Source organism: Notolabrus celidotus, chromosome 8, assembly GCF_009762535.1.
Source record: "Notolabrus celidotus isolate fNotCel1 chromosome 8, fNotCel1.pri, whole genome shotgun sequence".
NCBI classification, from domain to species: Eukaryota; Metazoa; Chordata; class Actinopteri; order Labriformes; family Labridae; genus Notolabrus; species Notolabrus celidotus.
Genome location: NC_048279.1, coordinates 33,516,302 through 33,539,389, shown reverse-complemented (window position 1 = coordinate 33,539,389; position 23,088 = coordinate 33,516,302). Strand labels below are relative to the sequence as shown.

General features: G+C 39.1%; 2 protein-coding genes across 3 annotated transcripts in view; both read left to right on the top strand.

The window, feature by feature from the left end:
* LOC117817031 (leptin receptor overlapping transcript-like 1) overlaps positions 1-23,088 on the top strand; it is a 762,389-nt gene that overhangs the window by 229,431 nt on the left and 509,870 nt on the right. The gene's annotated exons all lie outside the window — the stretch shown is intronic.
* LOC117817028 (polycomb group RING finger protein 3) overlaps positions 1-23,088 on the top strand; it is a 108,155-nt gene that overhangs the window by 60,886 nt on the left and 24,181 nt on the right. The window contains exons 1-5 of one of the 2 annotated variants that reach the window (XM_034689471.1): positions 2,536-2,620; positions 6,569-6,686; positions 13,047-13,143; positions 19,186-19,241; positions 19,433-19,540. In XM_034689471.1, the coding sequence (XP_034545362.1) occupies positions 6,578-6,686; positions 13,047-13,143; positions 19,186-19,241; positions 19,433-19,540 (370 nt within the window). In that variant the 5' untranslated portion in view covers positions 2,536-2,620; positions 6,569-6,577. Of the gene's footprint in view, positions 1-2,535; positions 2,621-6,568; positions 6,687-13,046; positions 13,144-19,185; positions 19,242-19,432; positions 19,541-23,088 lie in introns of those variants that run through there. The other variant, XM_034689469.1, reaches the window with a different exon arrangement.

Genomic DNA, 23,088 nt, shown 5'->3' with positions numbered 1-23,088 from the left:
AAGAATAGAGAGGAGGAGAGGAAATACACGGCCGATGAGCGGGGATCGCAGAAGTGCTGTAAATGCTGTAAATACAATGCCGCCGAGAGGACCAATCACAGGGCTTGCGGTCCGCGCCGATTCTTCTAGTAGTTAGATTTTGGAGGAGGTGCACGTCAGCTATGTGTGTAGGCCTCTGTGTAGGTACGGGAGCTATGCTGACCTCCAATATAGGCTACGCCGTCGATTCAACACAGAAGTATAAATCCGGCTTTAGGGGGCAGGACATGACATCAAAAGCACGCTGCAGAAGCCATCATGGACTACATGGTGGCAGATGAAGCAGCAGAGACCCACGCTATGATAACAGCATTTCCTTCATATGAATGTTCAGTGAGAATGAAGATATCTTTGCTGTTCTCACCTTTAAATGATTCCCCTTCTCTAACCTCGTATGCTTCCGATTCGTCCTGTTTCGTGTCGCTCCTCTGGATTCTCACTTGTCATGTGAGACTCAACTTCTTGTGAAAGTGTTGCCAGGGCGCAAATCTCTGAAGTTTTCAGGAGTTTTGTGCACGTGTGAACACAGCTGATGACAGCAGCAGCTTTATGAAAAACACCACCCGAATAACAACAGTACATGGTGGAGACACATGGAGGAGATGCCAGAAACAGTTTCACCTACAGTCTGTGATATCTTTATTTTAATGCTGCAGTTTTCTGATCAGTCACATAGTTTCAGCTTGTTTCTTTTGGACACATAGGAAACTTTTCTCTGAATGGCATCCTTCTGAGCTGTATGACCTGAAGCACACTCCCCTCAGGGACAGTAAAGTGTTTCTTATCTCTACAGAAGCTCAATCTGTGTTTCCTGCTCTACAGGTTAAAGAAAGTTCACCGACACATTTTCACTTCACAGAAACATTTCTGTGTTCAGTTCAGTTTGCTCTCTGTGTTTTTTTAAAGAATCATCTCTGATGTTATGTAACTTGCTCTTAAGCCGTTTAACTGTAATTGTAGAGCAGCGCAGTGTGAGTAAGCAGGAAGTGGGACATGGTGTTGCCCACTGACTGGTAGGACAGATTAGCGGATGAAGGGATTAAAAGTAAAACGTTGTGGTGAAGGGATTCCCCTGGTGCTCCCCGGCCTTTTAGTGAAAGGACAATCGGAGACATCACACTGCAGACTGAGCTCCAAAAATACATCAAGACAATAAATACTGACTTATGAAATGTCTGCTCATATATGAACATTGATGTTGATTATATTGTTGGTTAAAGCTCCTGTGAGGAGATTTTAACTACTTGTGTAAAATACTGACATTTCTCAACATGAACAATTAAGACAGTCAAGGAGAAGATGGATAACTTCTTTACAAGCGTGGTCGAGGGCATCCAAGCGTCGGCTGCCCGTGCCATAATAAAGGAAGGAAACCTCAGGGTTTCAGACGACAGTTCATTTGTGATAACATACATAACTTCTCAAAAATGTCTACCTTGGCTTCCGACAACGGCGTCTCTTTTCTTCTTGCCTCCTGAACAGGTGTCTGCCTGAAGCTAGTCAAAACCACAGCATGGTCTAGTCTCTGTATCGTCCAGGGGTGCAGCTCACTCGCTGGAAGGGAAGCTTTCAGCAGTGTGTCTGCCCCCTGGTGGCTGGCTGCAGTATAGGTCAAAGAAATCTGTCTCCCCCATTCATTTGTATGGGGGAGCAGTCAAACTTTAAAAAATAAATACACGTCGTACAAATGTTTCTCACATCCGTATGCTGTGGTGATATGTAGTTAGTATTTGACTGTTTTGTGTCCAAGGCCTCTTTTACCTGAAAAGTTTCTTTTTCGTTAGTTATTAGAGTTTAAAAAACGGGGTTTTACTTCCTGTTTCCTTTGATTCACAGCCGCCGTAGAGGGAAACTTAAAAGGACACACAGCGTCTTGTGACGTTACGCTGTAGGGCGGAGCTTATTACAGTGGCTTCACAGGCTCTGGCTGCACAATGGCGGCTCCCAGGAGCGGGATTTTGAGGCTTCAGAACCGTACAACGGGAAGAGGCGGAGCAACACTGTCCATTTTTATTTACAATCTATGTACAATACATATACATTTTCTGTAGGACTTACTAAATGTCATTAATTCTTCTGCTTGTCAGAGTCCCCGTGGTGAGCGCTTTTTAGACTCTGATCCGGACTACAGTGCTGAGCAAAGGGGACAGGCCCGAGGTCGAGCGAGAGGGGCAGTCAGTAGAGTCAGGGGAAGCAGAGGCAGGGGACAGGGAGTGAACGCCGGGGAAATGTACGCGCAGGAGGCGGGCAGAACGACAGGACGGGATTTGATTGGTTTAAAATTTTCGACCCCAAAAACAGTGATTGGTTGGTGTTTTCTGAGGTTTACTCCGGCTGTAGATAGCACCTATTTTTCACTTTTATTTAAGAACACATTATGTATTGATTACCATCAGGACATAAAGATCATTTTAGCCTGTATTGCCTTTTTTTATGTTTTGTGACCAAACTACGACATCTAGTGCCTAAAAGCTGTAATAGCAAAGCTTTGAGTTATTTTGAACCCTTGGGCTTGCCGTAGTTATGTTGCCATGGGTACGGATGTAACCCCTTTTCTCTCGTGTTTTGAAAACCTCTCCCTGTAAGTATTTTCACATGCAGGTCTTTCAGTTCAGTTCTCATTGTTTCAGAGTTTTTGTGATGAAGGTTAAAAGTCTGTTTTAAAACCGCGGACAGTGAAATCGATGTATGCTAACCGCTAGCATGTCAATGCAGTTTCCCATGTATGTTAGCATCAAGCTAGCTCTTCGTGGAGATATCGTTGTAACCACATGAGGGAGATGTAACATTTGTGTGGTTTCTCTTGGTGTGAGACTAATGAGCAGTTCTTTGTGTGTCCAGTTCGACAGTTCTTCTGAGTGAAGCTACAAACAGAAAATCCAGAATCAGAGTTTTTTCATGGGAAACTGTTCTCTAACTGCCAAGCTGAGAGAGCTGGGGCAGAATATAACCAGTATAACACAAAGAGTATCTAAATCTGACTTCCAACCCCAGCTTTAATATATGAAAGAATGTATTTTAGAAGTATTATACTAGATACAGACAAACCTGTAAAACATTCACACCAATAACTGTACATTTAGTCTTTTATAACTGTTACATGAAGCTGCAATCACTGTAACTTGCTAAATGCTGCAAAGTGCTCTGCTCATGGTGGATTAAGATGGGGCTGGATCTTATCCTGTCTTGATGTTGGGTCTAGAACATAGAGTGCGGTCTAGACCTGCTCTGTTTGTAAAGAGTCTTGGGTTAACGTTTGTTGTGATTTGGCGCGAGACAAATAAAGATTCATTGGTTTATCGTATCACATCTGCTTACAACTCTTAAAGGGGACATATCACGCTTTTTTCATCAATATATATTGGTCTAAGAGGTCCCCAAAACATGTCTTTAAAGTTTATGCTCAAAAAAACACTTTGAAATCAGATTTTGGCATGCCTGAAAAGTCCTCTTCTTCAGTCCTCCTCAGAACACTCTGTTTTCTCTCTGACCACGCCCCCTCCGGAAGTGGATGTGCCTCGGCTCTCCAGCACGTTGATCTAATGTTTACATGTTGGCTGAATATACACGGCTGCTCAGAGATCGCATTACTTCAACCCTCTGAATCTGATCCTGACGGAGGGGCGCCTGTAGCAGGGCCTTTCTGAAGGATTGGTCACAGATTTAGTGTTTCTTGTTGTTTTATTTATCAGTATGTAGACGTGTGTCTTGGTACACAGCTACGAACATGTAGCTATGTGGCTATGCTAACTAGCGCTAGCACTTATCCATGATAAATAAAAATCATCCACTAGATCTTCAAATCTGCAGACGTGGGGAGTAAAACCGACATCTGCCAGAAAGGCAGCAGGACCTTTTCTGAAGGATTGGTCACAGATTTAGTGTTTCTTGTTGTTTTATCTGTCAGTATGTCGACGTGTGTCTTGGTACACAGCTACAGCTACAGCTATGAACATGTAGCTATGTGGCTATGCCAATTAGCGCTAGCACTTATCCATGATAAATAAAAATCATCCACTAATCCTTCAAATCTGCAGACGTGGGGAGTAAAACCGACCTCTGCCAGAAAGGCAGCGGGACCTTCCAGATTCTGTTTCTTGTTGTTTTATTTGTCAGTATGTCGACGTGTGTCTTGGTACACAGCTACAGCTACGACATGTAGCTATGCTAACTAGCGCTAGCACTTATCTATGATAAATAAAAATCATCCACTAGATCTTCAAATCTGCAGACGTGGGGAGTAAAACCGACCTTTGTGTTTATTAAGACAGCCTACAACTAGCATGCCTCCCTCCTAAGCTCCTTGTTAGCGCACATTTGTGCAGGGAATGAAAAACGGAGGGGGGATTCAGTATTATTTTATACAGTCTATGGGCTGAACAAGCTCCAAGCTCTGACTCCGTGACAGACCGGATATTGTTGTTACGTAACAAAAACACGGAAGTCTGAAACGGCTGGTTTCACACACATTTACAGAAAGGTGGAGAAATCAGAACAGGGGCAGAATGGATTTTTTTCATTCTCGGGGGGGTTTGTAGACATGCCAGGGAAACATATTTCAGGTAAAGAACCATTAAAAAGTCAATTTTGCATGATATGTCACCTTTAAAGATGCTAGCTCAAATCTATTTTCCACAACAGGTCATACTGGCACCCTGTGGACCTGGTTCTTCCCCATGTTTGTGTCTTCAATTGGACACAAACACAGACAGGAACTTTGTTCAGCCATTTACCTCAAATTTAGCAACACATGGAAATGTTGCTGCAGGTGTTCAGATCTTTCAATCGTTTTCTAAAGATGCCCCCATCACAGATATCACATCCAAACTACCATAAAGTGGGAAGATGTTGTCTTAACTCCACCTAGCATTGGCTGAGCTCCCTTAGAGTGTCGGCATAGGTGATATAATATAAAGTTTCATGTACCATGTACTTTTTGCCCATTTAATAAACCAACAAAGAATGGTTTCAAGGCAAGATGGGTTGAACTATGTGGTGAGAATGTACCACCACCAGGAACCAGGAACTCTTCCCTATGAGGGGCCACATGATATGCACTGATATTACATGAAGCTGCCATCTGTGTATCCATCCCTCTATCCCTCGTTCCAACCCCAACACGGTAGGCCTCAGCAGATGTGTGTCTAACATGAGTCTGGTCCTGCTGGAGGTTTCTGCCTGTTAAAGGAAGTTTGTCCTTGCCACTGTAACTTGCTAAATGCTGCAAAGTGCTCTGCTCATGGTGGATTAAGATGAGATCAGACTGAGTCCTGTCTGTAAGATGGGACTGGATCTTATCCTGTCATGATGTTAGGTCTTTGTTAATAATAGAACCATAATAAAAGGAGCCATCAAAGACTGTCAGCCATCCGTAAACTAAAAGGACTCTATGTCGCCCCCCTCGTCTCCTTCTGCTGCTATACCAGAGCATGACTCAATGCATCCTCCTGTACTGCTCCACCTGCTTCTTCAATATGTTATCTGTTAAAAACAAGACCAAACTCACACGCATCACCACCACAGCTTCTAAAATAATCGGTCTCCCCACACCAAACCTCACAGACTTAAACCACAGGGCCATCAGACGCATCGCAACCTCAATAGAACGGGACATCACACATCCACTTAACACCTACCTCATCCCACTCCCCTCAGGACGCAGGTACAGAGGGGCTCGCCTCGGCAAAAGCCTGATCCCTGCTGTTATAGCGAGCCTGAGCAAAAGGCCTCGCTGAATTATACAACTCTGTCTGAGTGTTGATGTCTTTCTGGACTGTCTTGTTGAGCCTACAGTGTATGTTCTTGTTGTTTGTCTATGTCTGTGGAAATGCAGAAAGATGCCGTGGAAAAGAATTTCCCCAAGGGGACAATAAAGTCTAAAGTCTAAGTCATAGAGTACGGTCTAGACCTGCTGAAGAGTAGACTAGAGTTTCCTGCTCTCGTGTGTAACAAGATTTTGTGATGGTTATGATCATTTGTAAGTGAAATCTGCTTGTGAGTGCAGGTTAGAGAGTTATTTGGAACAACATGAAGGAAACATTTAATTTAGCAGGCTGTTATTGAACATAAATAAAGGTTTTTAGTCCTGCATATGAAACCTTTATCCCTCTGATGGAAGTTAGTTTGCACCCAGAGCATGAAAGCATAAATAACCTAGAGCGTAAACAACCGTTCACAACAGAACATCATGTACACAACACACAAAGACACCAGGAATACATCATAAGAGCATCATGTGGCAACGTGTGAAGAAAATCAAGTACCAGTGATGAGTCCAGACTGTGCACAAAGCCTCCTTTAGTCTGCATCCTGGACATTTTGTACCTTCATCGTATTCAGACTACAGAGGGTGCAGTGGTCCTTATGTGACCTCATGAGCTCAGTTCAAGGTGTTCTGGTTCCCTTATCTCGCTCCCTGGTTTTACGACCTGGACTGTGCTGCAGCAGCAGCAGCAGCAGAGTCACTTGATGTTTTTTCTTTGAATGAAAGAGTTTCACTGAAAGTTTTTGTCTCTCATTATTCCTGCAGAACCCCGACATGCTGACGAGGAAGATAAAGCTGTGTCACATCAACGCCCACATCACATGTCGTCTGTGTGAGGGCTACCTGATCGACGCGACCACCGTCACCGAGTGCTTACACACATGTAGGTCCCTCCTCACGCTCTTCTTTTCTGTCTTTCTTGTTCTCCTCCTCGTGTTTTTCCTCTCATAAGTTTCTCAGCTTTAATCTTTCTTTATGAGACATACAGGCTGAGTTTGTCTCCAAGGGTTTTCCCCCCGGCTCCAAAAGGTGTTGCCTTCAGGATTTATCCCTGATGGAAGAATCCTGACGGCAGAGTGATGTCTCTGATCCATGCAGCTCCGTCTCTGTTGATGTTATGACTTAAAGCACAGCTGCAGCGTGCGTCGTCTGTCACACCGTGCAGGGATTTTCAAGCACCTCAAACCCCAACCTTACTTGTTTGTAGCTTAATATCAGCAATAAAACCAACCCCATCATGCAGTTTATATACATGTCACTTTAAAATATTATGAATCAGTATCTTGAAACCTGGAATGAGCTCACGCAGCAGCTGAAACGAGAGTCCTGTCAGCACCGGGTAATCTGCACATTTATTTGAAGGTGAGAAGATGTCACCTCTCATTCACGCAGCGCTACATCATTAGCCAGGTGTTTGCATCAACAGGGATAACAAAGCGTGTCTGGATCACTGACAGTCATTATACTGTGTGAGTAAAGCCGGGCTGTCATTCTGCATGAAGCCTCAAAGCTCTCAGAGTTCATCAAAACACCAGTGAGGGAAGAAGAGTGTGAAACTCCCAAAATAACTTCATGCCTTCTCTTTATTACTTCTCTTTTTTGGGGAAAAGGGAGGACAATACTACAGAAACACCCTCAGTGTAATGTAGTGCAGCACAACAGCACTTTAAACTCTGACCTCTGACCTCAGATTATCTTTACTGTCTCACAGGGGAGATCTGTTTTGCAGCAAGAGCACAAAAAGTCAGAGTTAAAAGTTGAATCAGAGCTTGCAAAGTAATTTCTACTGAGTGCAGGATGCAAACATGCAGCATTGAGCAAATATGCAATAGTAGTACATATGAAGGAAAGGGACTGCTAATAGCTGTAACTGCACTTTCTGATAGATACCCATAGAGACCAATAAATCCTTGTTAAAGAGGTTTTTCAGGGATGAGTATGTAAAATAAATAAGATAAAATGAATAAAAATGGATAAGTAAATAAAATAAAAACATAAAATAAAACAAACAAAAATGGATAAGTTAATAGAATAAACAAATAAAAACGATTAGATAAAATCATGGATAGGTAAATAAAATAAATAAAACTTAATAAATAAAAATGGATTAGTAAATAAAATAAAACATAAAATGAAATAAATAAAAATGAATAAGTAAATAGAATAAATAAATAAAAAATGGATAAGTAAATAGAATAAATAAATACAAATAATAAAAAAATGGATAAGTAAATAGAATAAATAAATAGAAATGATTAAATAAAAACATGGATAGGTAAATAAAATAAATAAAACGTAATAAATAAAAATGGATTAGTAAATAAAATAAATACATAAAAAAAAAAAAAAAAAAGACAAGTTAATAATATAATAAAATAAAATGGATAAGTAAATAGAATGAATAAATACAAATAAATAAATACAAATGGATAAGTAAATAAACGCATTAGAAGGAAAATAAAAAAGGTTATCAGATTGAGAGGATGACATCACATCAAGAAAATTAGAAAAAGGGAAAAGGATAAATAAGGAACATTAAAATAATAGATGAAAAAATGAAAATAAGTTGGAACAATAAATAATCAAATAAAATGATCAAATACAATTTAAAACAATTAATTAGTTGGATAAAAGCTAAAAATAATAATGAAATAGAAGTGAAAGTGGTTAAAAGAATAAAGTCACATAAAACCAAGTCTGTAAAAATGGGTTTAAAAAGAGATCGAAGCAACCTAAGTGCTAATAGCTGTTAAGTATATGAACTGCACTTTGTATAGATGAGACATTAAGTCTTTAAGTCGTCTCACCTGAGTCCTGACCTGATGACCTGAGGGTGAAACCTCACTCTCATTCTGAAGAGGAGGCTGCTCAGTCTGTTAGAAATATCCAAAGGTCGAGTCTGACACTGCTCTGAGACCTTACTCGCTGCATCAACAAGAACTCCAAGTCTCACACAGTCTTATTGTTGGGCTGGTTCATATTTTTAAACCATGCAGTTTAAAACAAAAGCTCAAGGTGTGACGTTAAGTTCAATTTGCACGTTTCTGTAAGGCCCCTGAACCTGAATATTATGAACTTTGTAAAGGAGGAGTGTATCACAGGCCTGCTGCTGTCGGCTGCATGGTGCATTAAAATTGATTACGCTGATGCAGAAATTATAAGACATTCCCTTCACACAGGCTGTAATATTAATCTTCGAACTGTTGTTGTTTGTTTACTATTTAAAAAGCAAACAGGCCTTTAAAAGAGGAAATCAAACAGCACTGTGCCTCCGTTTGAGCAGGTAAAAAGTTAATATGGTACGGTCTGATAGAGTCCACACGGGTCTATTATAGGTTATTATGTGTGAAATAATTGATAAACATTAATTGGAAAATTATCATAATAATAAAAGGTGTTTTAATTGGTTTTTAAAGTTTGATTAGCGGACAGTTTAATTAGAAAGGAAGCAACTGAAGCCTGTTCAGCTGCTCGACTGTTTAAAGAGTAACTCTGTGTTTTCATGCTCGACATATTTAGAGATTAAAATCAAACTTTATTATTTATTTACTCTTTTTAAGAGCCACAGATCTTTGTACAGAGGCAAGAAAAGACAAAAGGACTTAAAGAAGATACAGCAAACATTGTTTAAACACACCAAACTCCAACCAGAAATAAAAAGAAGAATATATACTACCAGTCAGAAGTTTGGAAACACCTTCTCATTCAAGGGTTTGTATTTATTGTAATTATTGTAAACAATGTAGATTAATACTGAAGACATCAGATTCTGTAAAGTAGCCCCCTTTTTCCTTCATGACAGCTTTGCACACTCTTGGTATTCTCTCAGTCTGCTTCATGAAGTGGTCTCCTGGAATGGTTTCTAATTAACATGAGCCTTGTCAAGAGTTCATTTGTAGAATGACTTGCCTTCTTAATGTGTTTGAGACCATCAGTTGTGTTGTTCAGAGGTAGGGTTAGTACACAATGGATAGTCCTGTTTGACTACTGTTGTAATCCAGATTATGGCAAAACCAGATTATTTCATAGTTTTGATGTCTTCAGTATTAATCTACAATGTTGAGAATAATTAAAATAAATAAAAATGAATGAGAAGGTGTGTCCAGACTTTTGACTGGTAGTGTATAGAAGAATATATATTTATTGTAAATTGTACAATGAAATTGAAGTGCAAAAAGATGCATTCAAAGAACAGTAGAAAAACAAAAATAGAACTTTTAAAAAATCATAAAAAAAGTAGACAAACATAAATAATAAATACAAACACAGAGACACACACAGCATTCAACAGTCAGACATTCAAGTGATCAAAAATATTGCACAGTCCCATTTTATATTGCATTATTAAGAATCAAGTGCACTTATTGCTATTGGAAAAAAACTGTTTTTTTTAGTCTGTTTTTATCCAAAGAAGCTTTAATGTCCAACTGGTGAGGCTTTAATCTGAAGGCCTTCTTGACCACCTTAAAACCCTCTTCTTTAAGGTAGGACTTCCTCTTGGATTCCTCACCTATCAAGACAGATTCTTCCTTTTCAACCAGTGACACTCTAACTTTTCAGCCTCAGTGTTTCTGTGCTTGTTCTGTTTTTTCTGGATGCTGTTGAGAAGCTGTAAGGATGACATCTACAGATAAAACCTAGTGCATCTTAAAGCTTGAGGCCTGCTCACCTCATGTGACCTTATGTAACCTTTAATGCTCACAGTGCTGCTGAAGCTGAGGGCTCTGCAGAGTAGTGAAAGCAATCTTTAGATTCTGGCCCTTGAAGGCATCACCCCTCCTGCTGTGATTGGAGCATTTATCCTTCTGCAGTGAATGTGGGTCATTGGGAATAATCAAATCAAAGTGGAGCGTGGACCAATCAGTCACTCTGGATCGTCTGAAAGAGATTAGGGAAAGTTCTTTTTGTTTATTTAAAGAGGAAACAAGCTGCGAGACCCGTTCTGAAACCTGTTTCAAGGTAACTGAAGGTGTTTTATTTTAAGACATGCAAAACCAAACTTACAAATGTTTTCAGCATCAAATAAACAAGAAGCTACACAACATATCTTATAGGAACCAATGTATGCAACAAACCCAGACAGTGTAATGACTCGTCTGTCCACCAGAGGGCGATGTCCCCTCACAGATGAGAGCTTCTCGTGGAGATGCTCTGATTCCTCCTCTCACTCTAAAAGAAAACCTGGGCTCCTCTGATGGTGAAACCAGACAAAGAAGAGATTCTCATCACGTCACCGGTGCAGCTGCTCAGACAGACGCGGCTCCGCTGCAGAAAAAAAAAACACACAGACTGCAATAAAGAATGTCAGGAGCATGAATCTAATGGAGGCCGGTGTGCCGTATCAGGAAGAGATGTGTCCTGCATAATGCATGAAAAGGTTTCCTGAGGTGAAGCATTAAAGCATTAATGTTTAAGATAAACTATGTGTGCTAATTTATTCATGAAACATCTGCAGGAGCGCCATGAACTGCAGGGTCCTTACTGTCGTCCCTTCTCAGAACCAGAATCAGAAATACTTTAATTATCCCAGGGAGGGAAATTCAGTCATTACAGAGCTCTTATGAACAGTATGAAAAAAAAGTCAAAATATTAATAGAAGGAGTAAAATAAGATATAAGTATTAATAAGATTGAATAGAATAAAGATACAATAAGATGAAATAAAATAGAATAAAATAAGATATAAATACGGATAAGATGAAATAAAATAAAATAAGATGAAATGAAATTAAGATAAAATAAAGATAAAATAGATTCAATGAAATAAATTAAAATGTAAATACGAATAAGATGAAATAAAATAAGATGAAATAGAAAAAATAAGATGAAATAGAAAAAAATAAGATGAAATGAAATAAAGATAAAATAAAGATTAAATAGATTAAATAAAATAAAATGAGATGAAAAAAAAGACATAAATACGAATAAGATGAAATGAAATAAATAAAATAAGATAAAATAGAAAAAAATAAGATGAAATGAAATAAAGATAAAATAAAGATAAAATAGATTTAATGAAATAAATTAAAATGTAAATATGAATAAGATGAAATAAAATAAAATGAGAGAAATACGAATAAGATTGAATAGAATAAAGATACAATAAGATGAAATAAAATCAAATCAGATATAAATACAAATAAGATGAAATAGAAAAGATAAGATGAAATAAAGATAAAATAAAGATAAAATAGATTCAATAAAATAAAATGAGATAAAATGAAATAAAGATAAAATAAAGATAAAATAGATTCAATAAAATAAAATGAGATAAAATGAAATAAAGATAAATGGATTCAATAAAATAAAATGAGATGAAATAAAATAAAATAAGACATAAATACGAATAAGATGAAATGAAATAAATAAAATAAAATAGAAAAAAATAAGATGAAATGAAATAAAGATAAAATAAAGATAAAATAGATTTAATGAAATCAATTAAAATGTAAATATGAATAAGATGAAATAAAATAAAATAAGATGAAATATAATAAGATGGAATAAAATAAAAAATAAAGTAAGAATATAAATACGAATATAATATAATGAAATGTCTCTGTGTTGTAAAGAGATCCAGCATTAGTGATTTTAAAGCTGATGTAAAATATTTCTTATCGGTCCTTTTTCAAAAATTCTTCAAAAAGGCTCCTCCTGCAAATATTTATTGGAAAACTGGAAACCAGATTTAATCTTTCATACTTTGTAGTGTAAAAATGAACGTTTACGCCCTCTGGTGGACAGAATAGGTATTGAAGAGTCTCTTAATCACCATGGAAATAATGTAAATCAGGCCCTTCTGAAGTGATAGTCTTGTTTCTTATCAGTCGACATGTAATGTGATATGATATACTCTTCTTCCAAACTCTGATATCAGCAACAATCCCCACTCTATGTTCTATGTGAGGTCCATCAGCGGTGACGTTTGCTCGCTTTGCGGCTGAATTTGAGATGCTGAGGGATTAAATAGCCTCATATTTGTAATTTAGTCCATCTTCCCTCAGATCAAGAGTGATAGTGATCTGAATGTCAATCAGATAATGCAGATTATTGTTCCTGGCACGGCTGAAGAGATTTACTAAAAGATTTCCATCTCCAGCAAATGTTTCAAGTGCACCTTATTGTAATTGTTAGCCTCTGCCTTTGTTTATAAGCCTGTCACCTGGAGAGTAACCTCTTCTCCCCTGTGTGTTTGTGTGTGTGTGTGTGCGTGTGTGTGATTGTGTGTGTGTGTGTCTCTCCAGTCTGTAGAAGCTGCCTAGTGAAGTATCTGGAGGAAAACAACACGTGCCCCACGTGTAGGATTGTTATTCATCAGAGCCATCCACTGCAGTATATCGGGTGAGTGAGGGAGCTGCAGTAGATCTCACACACACACACACTCACACACACTCACATGCACAGACACACACATACACACACACTCGCACTGTGTTGTTTGTTAGAGGTCCATCAGTGTGCAGGGAGCCGCTGGCTGCCTCTGGGAGCATCAGCAGAGCTCTGACAGTAAAGAATCAACTCTCCAGGAACAAAGTGCTGCTGGCCTTTGTGCTTTTAATTCTGAGGAGAGAGAGCTCCAAACATCAGCCGAGGGTCGTCTGTGCTTCTGAGTATCTTTGTAAGGATACGTACACAGACATGAGAAGATTCTATGGATTAATTCATGCTACATATGAAAGCATCTACATGTTTACACACCTTACATGCTCATACCTGTTTTTCAGCTTTTACAGAATACATACTTATATGATGTGCAACAAATACAGACACATATTCATTAGATATATTAATGCAACAAAAGGTTTAGCTCAGCAGGTAAATCTCGTGCAAACAGGTGGCCTGGGTCCCCTGTAATGTTCGATCTGCAGCACTTTAATAGTATGTGGCTGAAGAGATGAAGGCTGCAGTTTTAGGACCACGATTCCAGGCCTGCATCTCTAGGACCCGCTTTTTATTGCAACAGTTATGGTTAGACTCTTAAAACAAGGTTATGTCGGGGCGCTGGTGGCCTAGCGGTGTAAGCACCCCACATATAGAGGCTATAGTCCTCGTTGCAGAGGTCGCTGGTTCGACTCCCGGCCACGACCATGTCCTGCATGTCTTCCCCCACTCTCCACTCCCCACATTTCCTGTCTCTCTTCAGCTGTCCTATCATAAAGGCACAAAAATATAACTTACAAAAACAAAAAACAAACACGATTACACACTCCAAAGTTTGGGTTTTTGGGGAGCACTATGTGGTGCTTACACAAACTACAAGGGTCCTAGAATTGCAGTCCCATAATTGAGATCCTGAATGAGCCTCCAGCTCTGCAGACTCATGCTGCTTTTGCACTTTGCTGCACGTCATCTCCCGCTCTCTCTTCCCAGTTTCCTACTCTCTCCCTGTCCTATCCTCTGAATTAATTATTTTTTGTGATCAAATTTTGACTTTATTTATATTTGTATGCAGGTAGTTAGGAGCAATATATTGATCAGTGCAAGCAGAAACATCATTCTTGTGCAAGAAGTTAACCTCATACAAATAAGGGGAGAAGAACAAAAACAAACCATAGTCAATATAAGTAAACAATACTCACCCACTCCCGCTCCAGAGACCACATCACCCCTGTCCTTCAACAGCTCCACTGGCTCCCCGTAAAACAGCGCATCCATTTCAAGATCCTGCTCACCACGTACAAATCCTGCAATAACCTGGCCCCCCCATACCTCACTGACCTTCTTCAGTACTCCCACCCCTCCCGCCGCCTCCGATCCTCTGACTCCAACCTCCTCACTCCCATTACTAAATCCAAGCACCGTACCTTGGGGGACCGGGCCTTTGCCATAGCCGCCCCCACCCTCTGGAGCTCTCTCCCCCCACACATCCGTGCTTCTGACTCACTTCATTCATTTAAGAAACAGTTAAAAACTTACCTTTTCAAACAGGCATTCCCCTCACATTAATTATTCCACCTCTTCCCTTGTCGTCTGCTTGTCTTATATGTCTTTATTGTATTTATTTATTGTCTCTCTTGTAAAGCGTCTTTGAGTTCTTGAAAAGCGCTATATAAAACTTAGGTATTATTAATATAGTAAATGACAATAATGAGAAAATTAAGCCCAAAACCTCATCCCACTCCCCTCCCCCATTCCAGGCCACCATATATCAACATAATCAATGTAGAAGGCTTTTGAGTTTCATAGAAATCATTTGCCAAGTCTCTATATTTCCCTCTTTCGCCCCGTGAATTAAGACATCAAAACACAGAAAATAATCTTAGAAAAGCACGAATACATCTTCAAGTTGATTCATTGATTAATGAATTGATTTGCAAACCAATTCTGGGAATGCTCTGTAAACTTCTTGAGCCTTATCCGTGCTGATAACACATCCATGCAGTCAAAGATGTGATGTCACTCAGTCTGCAGTTCATCTGACGGTTGCTGTTCCCAATAAATCAATCAATAGCCAAATGTGCCTTCACATCCCTCTGTAGTATTCTTCTCAAGGCGTCAAGATAAGTAATGCATTTATTTTTATTTAGTCAATCTATCAGGAGAGTAAAGTCAGGCGAGCTTCTATTTAAACAGACCAATTATGTTTTTATTACACCTCGTTGGCTGTAAAATTAAAGGTAACAACACTTTAGAACTTGTTCTTAAAGGTGGAAGCAGTAATTATATTTTACTGCACGTACTTAATGTTTATTGACACTGAAAACTAACAGAACAAGTCCTCACTGAGCTCAAACACCACGATACTGTGAGACGCTTTATCACTTCTTCTAGTTCAGACTGACAGGAGCAGATCCTGTAGGGTTATAAGAGATCCTCATGAAATAAGCTCACCTGAATCATACAGATCATCTGAACTCAGCCATTACTGATGGAGGAGTTTTGCTTAAAATTGCACCTTCTCTTTTAGATCATTGAAAGTATCTTCCCCTTGAATTAAAAACATCTGTTTTTGATGAAGTGATTTCCTCGTCGGTGAACATGAAGACGTTTGTTTTTTGAGTGAAGTCTCCTTCTTATTGTTGTAGGAAGTCGACTCTGCCAGACTTGAGTCTTTTGTTGTTCCTCCTCCCCTCGGAGCGCTCGTGCATTAATGTCTGATTAATGCGACGCACAAACTTAATGTGTACCAGCAATTTAGTCATTAGCGTGTAATCTGCGCTGTCTGCACGCTCATTGTTTTGCAGCAAAGGCTCCATTTCAAACACATTAGCTCCTCACACAGCAGCTGCTTTTTGCCTCATTGTTCGCAGGAAATTGGAGCTGATGGAAACATCACAGTTGATTTGAAGGGAAAACAACCGACAGATGAGAGATAAACTCGCCCTGCCCATCAGGACGATTGATCAAAGTTGATGTTTGAGACCGAGCTGGTATCACAATCAGACGTCTCCTCAGAGAATCAGCTGAGCAGAACTAATCGAGCCTCTTGTTCTAAAGAGTTTGAATTTTCTTTGATGGATTTTATTCAATTTTTTACTTGAAAGCACTTCGGTTATGAGAATAAACCAGCACAACATCATACTCAGTGTTATTTCAGATGTCTGCAAAGAACGTCCTGAAGAGTAGTTACAGGAAAGAAGAAGTTTCTGCAGTAACAGAATCAAGGGAATGAAACCTCCACAGATCATTATCACTTCAGATCAGGTCGCTGTTATAAGTTTAGATACACAATATTCCCAACCTGAGCTCAGACACAACAGCTTATCCTCCATTCTTTTTTATGTTAGATGTTCTCATTTAAGATTTATTTCCTATGTTTTACCTTTTTTCAAAAACATTTTTTAGACTTATTTTTGTTGTTTTCTCTCAAATATTTTACAAACAATTCAGAAGACAGAAGACAGACAGAGTCAGCATGAGTGAGGTAAAATGCTTGACATGATATACCATAATAAAGGAGAGAGAGGAGAAAAACAAACAAACAAACAAACAAATAAATAAATAGTGGGATGGCTTGAAGGACTGAAGGTCCTGTTAGTTCAAGAGTGTCCACAGGAGGCGTAATCAAGGCCCTTTCCAGTGCAGCACATAAGAAAATATACACATCATTACACGTTCATATAAGTTCTTCCAATATTTTTCGCCCTTTTTCATTGCATGTCTACCTTTTTTGCATTTTAGAATAATTAATTTTGGATACTTCAACTCACAAATAGAATTTATTGCAAGACTTAATGGAAAGAAACATGAGGAGGTGATGCAATTCTTTAAAATTTTGACCCTGGAAAATATAGTTTATCCACAGCGTGCTCTACATGCACATAAAATGTGATATGCTTTCTTTCCTCATCCTATAGAATATAAACTAAGGGGACTGATTACTCTTATACAGGGAAACATATCAGATTAGGTGCGGTTTGGAAAAAGTTTGGACACACCTTCTCATTCAATGTTTTTTATTTATTTTAATTATTTTCAACATTGTAGATTAACACTGAAGACATCAAAACTATGAAATAATCTGGTTTTGCCATAATCTGGATTACAACAGTAGTCAAATAGGGCTATCCATTGTGTACTAACCCTACCTCTGAACAACACAACTGATGGTCTCAAACACATTAAGAAGGCAAGTCATTCTACAAATGAACTCTTGACAAGGCTCATGTTAATTAGAAACCAGTCCAGGAGACCACTTCATGAAGCAGATTGAGAGAACACCAAGAGTGTGCAAAGCTGTCATGAAGGAAAAAGGGGGCTACTTTACAGAATCTAAAATATAAAACAGATTCTGCTTTGTTTAACACTTTTATGTTCATTACATAATTCCATATATGTTTTTTTGTATTAATCTACAGTGTTTCAAATAATTACAATAAATACAAACCCTTGAATGAGAAGGTGTTTCCAACTTCTGACTGGTAGTGTAGATCTTACATGACATGACTAATCAGGAGGCTTCTTAAGGAGCAAATCACTGTTAAAGCCCCTGTGAAGAGATTTTAGCTGTTTATTAAAAAAAAAAGAAAATTAAATTGATGTCTCTTTATGACGCACAAAAGCAGGCAAGACCATCAGAAAAGAGATTGATGTTCTTATATTGTAATTCTTAATTATTGGGCCCACTGTTAGGGGGGTAAGAGTTCAGACCAGGCAAATGGCTTCATGCTGACAAACCAGCCCTCTTGCATCTTCAACAGCAAACATTCAGGGAGAGTGATACATCTGACTGTCAAAACACAGCAGGATGAGAGTATTATAAATCATGGGACTTTCTGATGGCATCATTTCTGAATCCCCCTTTCATTTGCTCTGCTTTATTCATAAGGCAGAAAATAGTTTAACACATATGACAAAGCATACATGTTTGTGGCCTGTTTTAATGTTTGTATTTAGTCTGATATAAACTGATAAGAGTAAAATGCTTCAGATGTTGCAGTAAACAAAACTTACTGTAGTTGAACACTCAATTTAAACCACCCTCATCCCTGTAATAAATACCAATCTTGTGACAATGCTGGACCTTATCTCTTCTTTTCAGCTCCACATACTTTAAAGTCTCTGGTTCACTTAATTCTGACAGAGTCCATTTGTGTCACATCAGCACTCAACACATCTCTGTAGAGGTGTTAAAACCTCCCTTCTCAGCTGTGAGAGTGTACTACCGGCTCTGTCCAGCAGGGGTCAGTGTTTCGCCGCTCTGTGCAGCGACTCTCAGCAGGTGAAGACAAAAGAGCCACCATAACACTACAACGCTCTCGACATGTCGTGACTGATAACTGGCATCCTCGGCTGGTTGACAAAACACAACCGTCAAGGAGCGCACACTGTGCTCCTGTGACACCTGCGGCACCTGCAGCACCTTCGCTACCTGGCAGAGGAACACTGTTAACTCTGAGGGGGACAGAGCATATGCTGAGGATTGAAGTTTTGAGTCTTTTCAGAACATTTTTAGCAATCATATGGAAGTGTGGGTGAATATGTATCACAGGGAACAGGCTGAAAAATGTTTGATGCTCATGATTACTTAAGAAGAAGAAGAAGAAGAAGAAGAAGAAGAAGAAGAAGAAGAAGAAGAAGAAGAAGAAGAAGAAGAAGAAGAAGAAGAAGAAGAAGAAGAAGAAGAAGAAGAAGAAGAAGAAGAATTTCCTGTTTGAGGCTACCTTTAATTCTTGCAGAGTTTCTTCTTGATCACATACACTAGCTTGATTAAGTATGCAAAATGTATCCTCATCTATTAAACATCTTAAACTCACTCACTTTATATGCAGCTTGTGAATTCAAGCAGTCAGGAGACCATAAATCAATACCTCTAATTTTCCCCGGCTCTAATTCTTCACTAAGTGTTTCAAACTAGCTCAAACAATTTTATTAGATTCCCCTTCCTTTCTCGTCTACTGATTGCAATATCTGATCAACTTCTCAATCTCTCTTTCTTTTCAGCCATGACAGAACAATGCAAGACATTGTCTATAAGTTGGTACCGGGACTTCAAGAGGGTAAGTGTTTAAGTATCTATCTATCCAGTATCATTGTACGCCATCCTTCCTGGCCTTGAGGACCTGAAGCTGCAGGTTTCAGCCTCCCACACCCCTTTGATTTAAAAGTTCCAGTGACAGCAGCGACCTTGAGAAAAAAAAGATTGTCCTCTCTGATTCCTTTCCTTTCTCTGTTCTCCTCTCTGGTGCAGCGGAGATAAAGAAGCAGAGAGATTTCTATCAGAAGTTGGGGATGGAGGTGCCGGGAGACATTAAAGGAGAGCTTTGCAACATGAAGACTCATCTAGATCAACGAAATGGTACGAGCTGCTCCACCCGCAATGTCTGCTTTTCTCTGTTTTTATAAAGACTCTGAGGGCTCACTGAGATTTGGTTTTGTTGACTGCTCACACGACTCTCACGGACAAAGAGGAGCCTGCTTCTGACTTAATCGCCTTGGACGTGAGGGGCACAGCATATCTAATGTCATTGTTTACCTTTCTTACTTCATATAGGTAATGCACTGAGTAGTGCAGAGTCAATCTGAGGCTGAGGTGATAAAACACAACAACATACATAAAATCCAGAGTATAAGTCGCACCCGTATATCAGCAATGTGCAGTTTATATGCAGATGTGTAGCCCTTTCTATAATCACCACTTAGCTAGCTACCTGTGCAGAAGTTGAGCACAGTATTTGGTGCCGTTAATAGCTGTGAGGTAAAGTGAAGCCACCGTTTTGACTGCTAATCAGTCAATATTCTACACATTCAAACTTAGGTGTCGTTAGCCGTGCATGTTAGCCAAATTGTCCCACTTTTGCATCCAGAAAAGGCTTAATAGACACGCATTAGCATAAAAGTAAACACATCTTTGCAATTTTGCAGCCCTTGTTTGCATTAATAAGAGGCGTAAATGTTGAGGAATGCACACAGTTTAGTTTTTGCAGGTTCAGGCTACTTGGTATTTAGACTTGAGCCTGATTTATACTTTTGTGTCCAATCGAAGGCGTAGCCCCCTGTAGGTTTGCATAACTGTGCCTACGCAGATGCCTACCTAAGCCGGCGTGCACCTCCTCCAAAATGTAACTACATGTAAAAGCAACACAGACCGCAAGCCCTGTGATTGGTCCGCTTGGTATTTCCCACATTTACAGCACTTCTGGGATCCCTGCACATCAGCCGTGTATTTCATCTCCTCAGATGAGTCATCTCTATTCTTAATGTAATCATGTCTGTATGATAAACAGCAACATGTATCAGCTGTAGGTTAACATAACACACTCTGAATCGCTGTGGAAAAGCCAACCACTGCTGCGTAAGGGTGACACAGAAGTATAAACCAGGCATTAGTCCCCAACTCTTGTGCATTGAACACCTAAAGCAAGGCATAAACAGAGATGTCCCTGGAAATAGGAACTGGAAAGCAGAGATGCAAACACAGAGATTCATTTGGTAGCTACAAAAGTACAGAGAGCTTCGATCAACACATCATTCCGCCTCAGTCACCTGCAAATCCAGTTCAGCCAAAAACACTTAAGACCATGACACATTTGCCCCATTTGACCCTGAAACCAGGCTAACACAGAGCTATACACCTGCTTCATTAGCTCCTGCAGGGAGAGTCTGAAACCAAGGGTTGATGACTTGGCACAGATCACAGCTAAATCATGCTAAGTCATCCCCGTGTGAAGAAACAACCTGTTTTAAATGTCAGAGCAGGCGTTTCAAACGTCCTGTCACTCACTCCATGCAGCAGTCATCTCCTCAGCTGTGTTGCTGATTGTGCTTTATCAGGAATGAAACCCCCAGCTCATGATTAGTGACATTAGAGGCACACGCACAAGGAACAGCGGAAGCCATTAAGCAGTTGAAATGAAGGCAATTTAGCCGATCGGAACGAGTCCCCGGCTTGCTTGTTGTGCACGACGGCTTTTCAGGAGCAGCCTGCTTCCAAGGCGGCTGGTGTGAATGTGTGCCCAGAGGGCTGTCACCCTGGCAGGCCTAATCGCTCGCTTAATCCCCTCCTCTCTCTGATTTTGGTAATTAAGGCTCAAATGGAAGTGGAAGAGCTTTCTGCCTTCCCGGGCCTCGTTGCTTGAAGACAGGTTTAGCTACAGAACACACACACACACACACATGCACACACACACACATGTTTTAAGGATCATTTGCAAAGACACCAACAGAAATAGAAACCTGGATGCTGTGCAGAATCATTTCTCCAAAAACACATAAATGAGACGTCAAAGCCGGGGAGTGTTTGAAATATTCGTTCACGTTTGAAGACAAACTTTGAGAATCGATGTGGTTGGATTTCATTCAGAGCCTCATTGACCAGGAATCTTTCTCTTGACGATCAATAGATTTTTGTTTGTTTCTTCAGCTTGTTGTCAGACTTCTCTCCGTATTGACGACTGAATTCTGTGAGTTTGGTGAATCATGAAAGTGGCTGTCAAACTCGAGTGCAGTTGAGGGAATTACTCTATTTTCTGGTCCACTTTCTGCTCCTCACACAGGACGCTGGATGAAGGTGAGATGATGGAAATGTGACAGATCCAGCCGGTACATCTCTATCTATATGTTTAACAAAGACTGTACTTTAGTGTTGGTCTTTCTTTATGAATACACAGTAACATGCCCGTCAGACAATCCTGGTTTTATCGTGGTAGTTGGACTTAAAGAGCAGGATTGTTGAAGCTGATGCAGCCCCTCTAATGACACCATAACAAAAACAAACTCACTGATCAACACTGCAGAAAACCAGAACATGCAGAAAATGTGACTTCAAACTATCTTAGAGTTATAAAAAGATCTCAGCATTACAAACACATCAATCTCTTATTTCTTAAGTGATACTTTAATTAAAAATCTCTAATAATAATGTTGGAATCTTAAGTTTAGTGAACTTACCTTAATAGGTTGAGTTTGCTACAAAAGATAATGCATTGGCTTTTATGATAATAATAATAATAATAATAATAATAATAATAATAATAATAATAATATTTATAATAATAATACACAATAATAATAATGATTATAATATAATACAATATAATAATAATAATAATAATAATAGAAAATATATAATACAACTATTAACAATACTATAACAATAATAAAAAATATAATAATAACAATAATAATAATAATAGTAATATAATAGTAATATATAATAATATCATAATAATAAAAGTCACAGTAATTATGATAATAATAATGTTCTTTATTTATAGAGCATTAGATCTGCATTAGAAAGTGCTTTACAATGCATCAAAAAGACTAGTGCAAAATTAAGAACATTTAAAGCACCATTCAGTCTGTGCATGAACCATTACTATTAAAAGAAAACATTAAAAGAACATTCAAATTAATAAAATAAATAAATTAAATAAAAATAGGACACTCCTGATCAAATAAAGTCAGGAAAGGCGCTCTGATAAAAGAAGGTTTTAAGTAATGATTTGAACCAGAGCACAGATTCAGCCAACCTAATTTCCTCTGGCAGATCCATCCACAGCTGTGGGGCCTGCTGGTCATGCAGACTCATCTATGTTAAAGAAACAGGAGTCCTCTTCTAAGACTACAGCTGTGATAAACACGATGCCATGGATCTAAATAATTTCAGGACTCTCATGTTTTATGAGTCCTCCTCCCTTTAAGGGTGAAGAAACAGACCTGGGTCTGGACTGAATCATTTGGTTCAGTCTGAAAAGAGATTAAAATCAAGGCGCCCGAAGGTTTTACTTGGGAAGCTGTCCTTGATGTTTTGCATGGGGGTCTTTGGATGTGTTTTTTTCTGAGGTGCAGAAAGGGAGCATTCATGAATAAGTGAATCTGTTGTTTAATAAAAACTGTTTTTGTAAT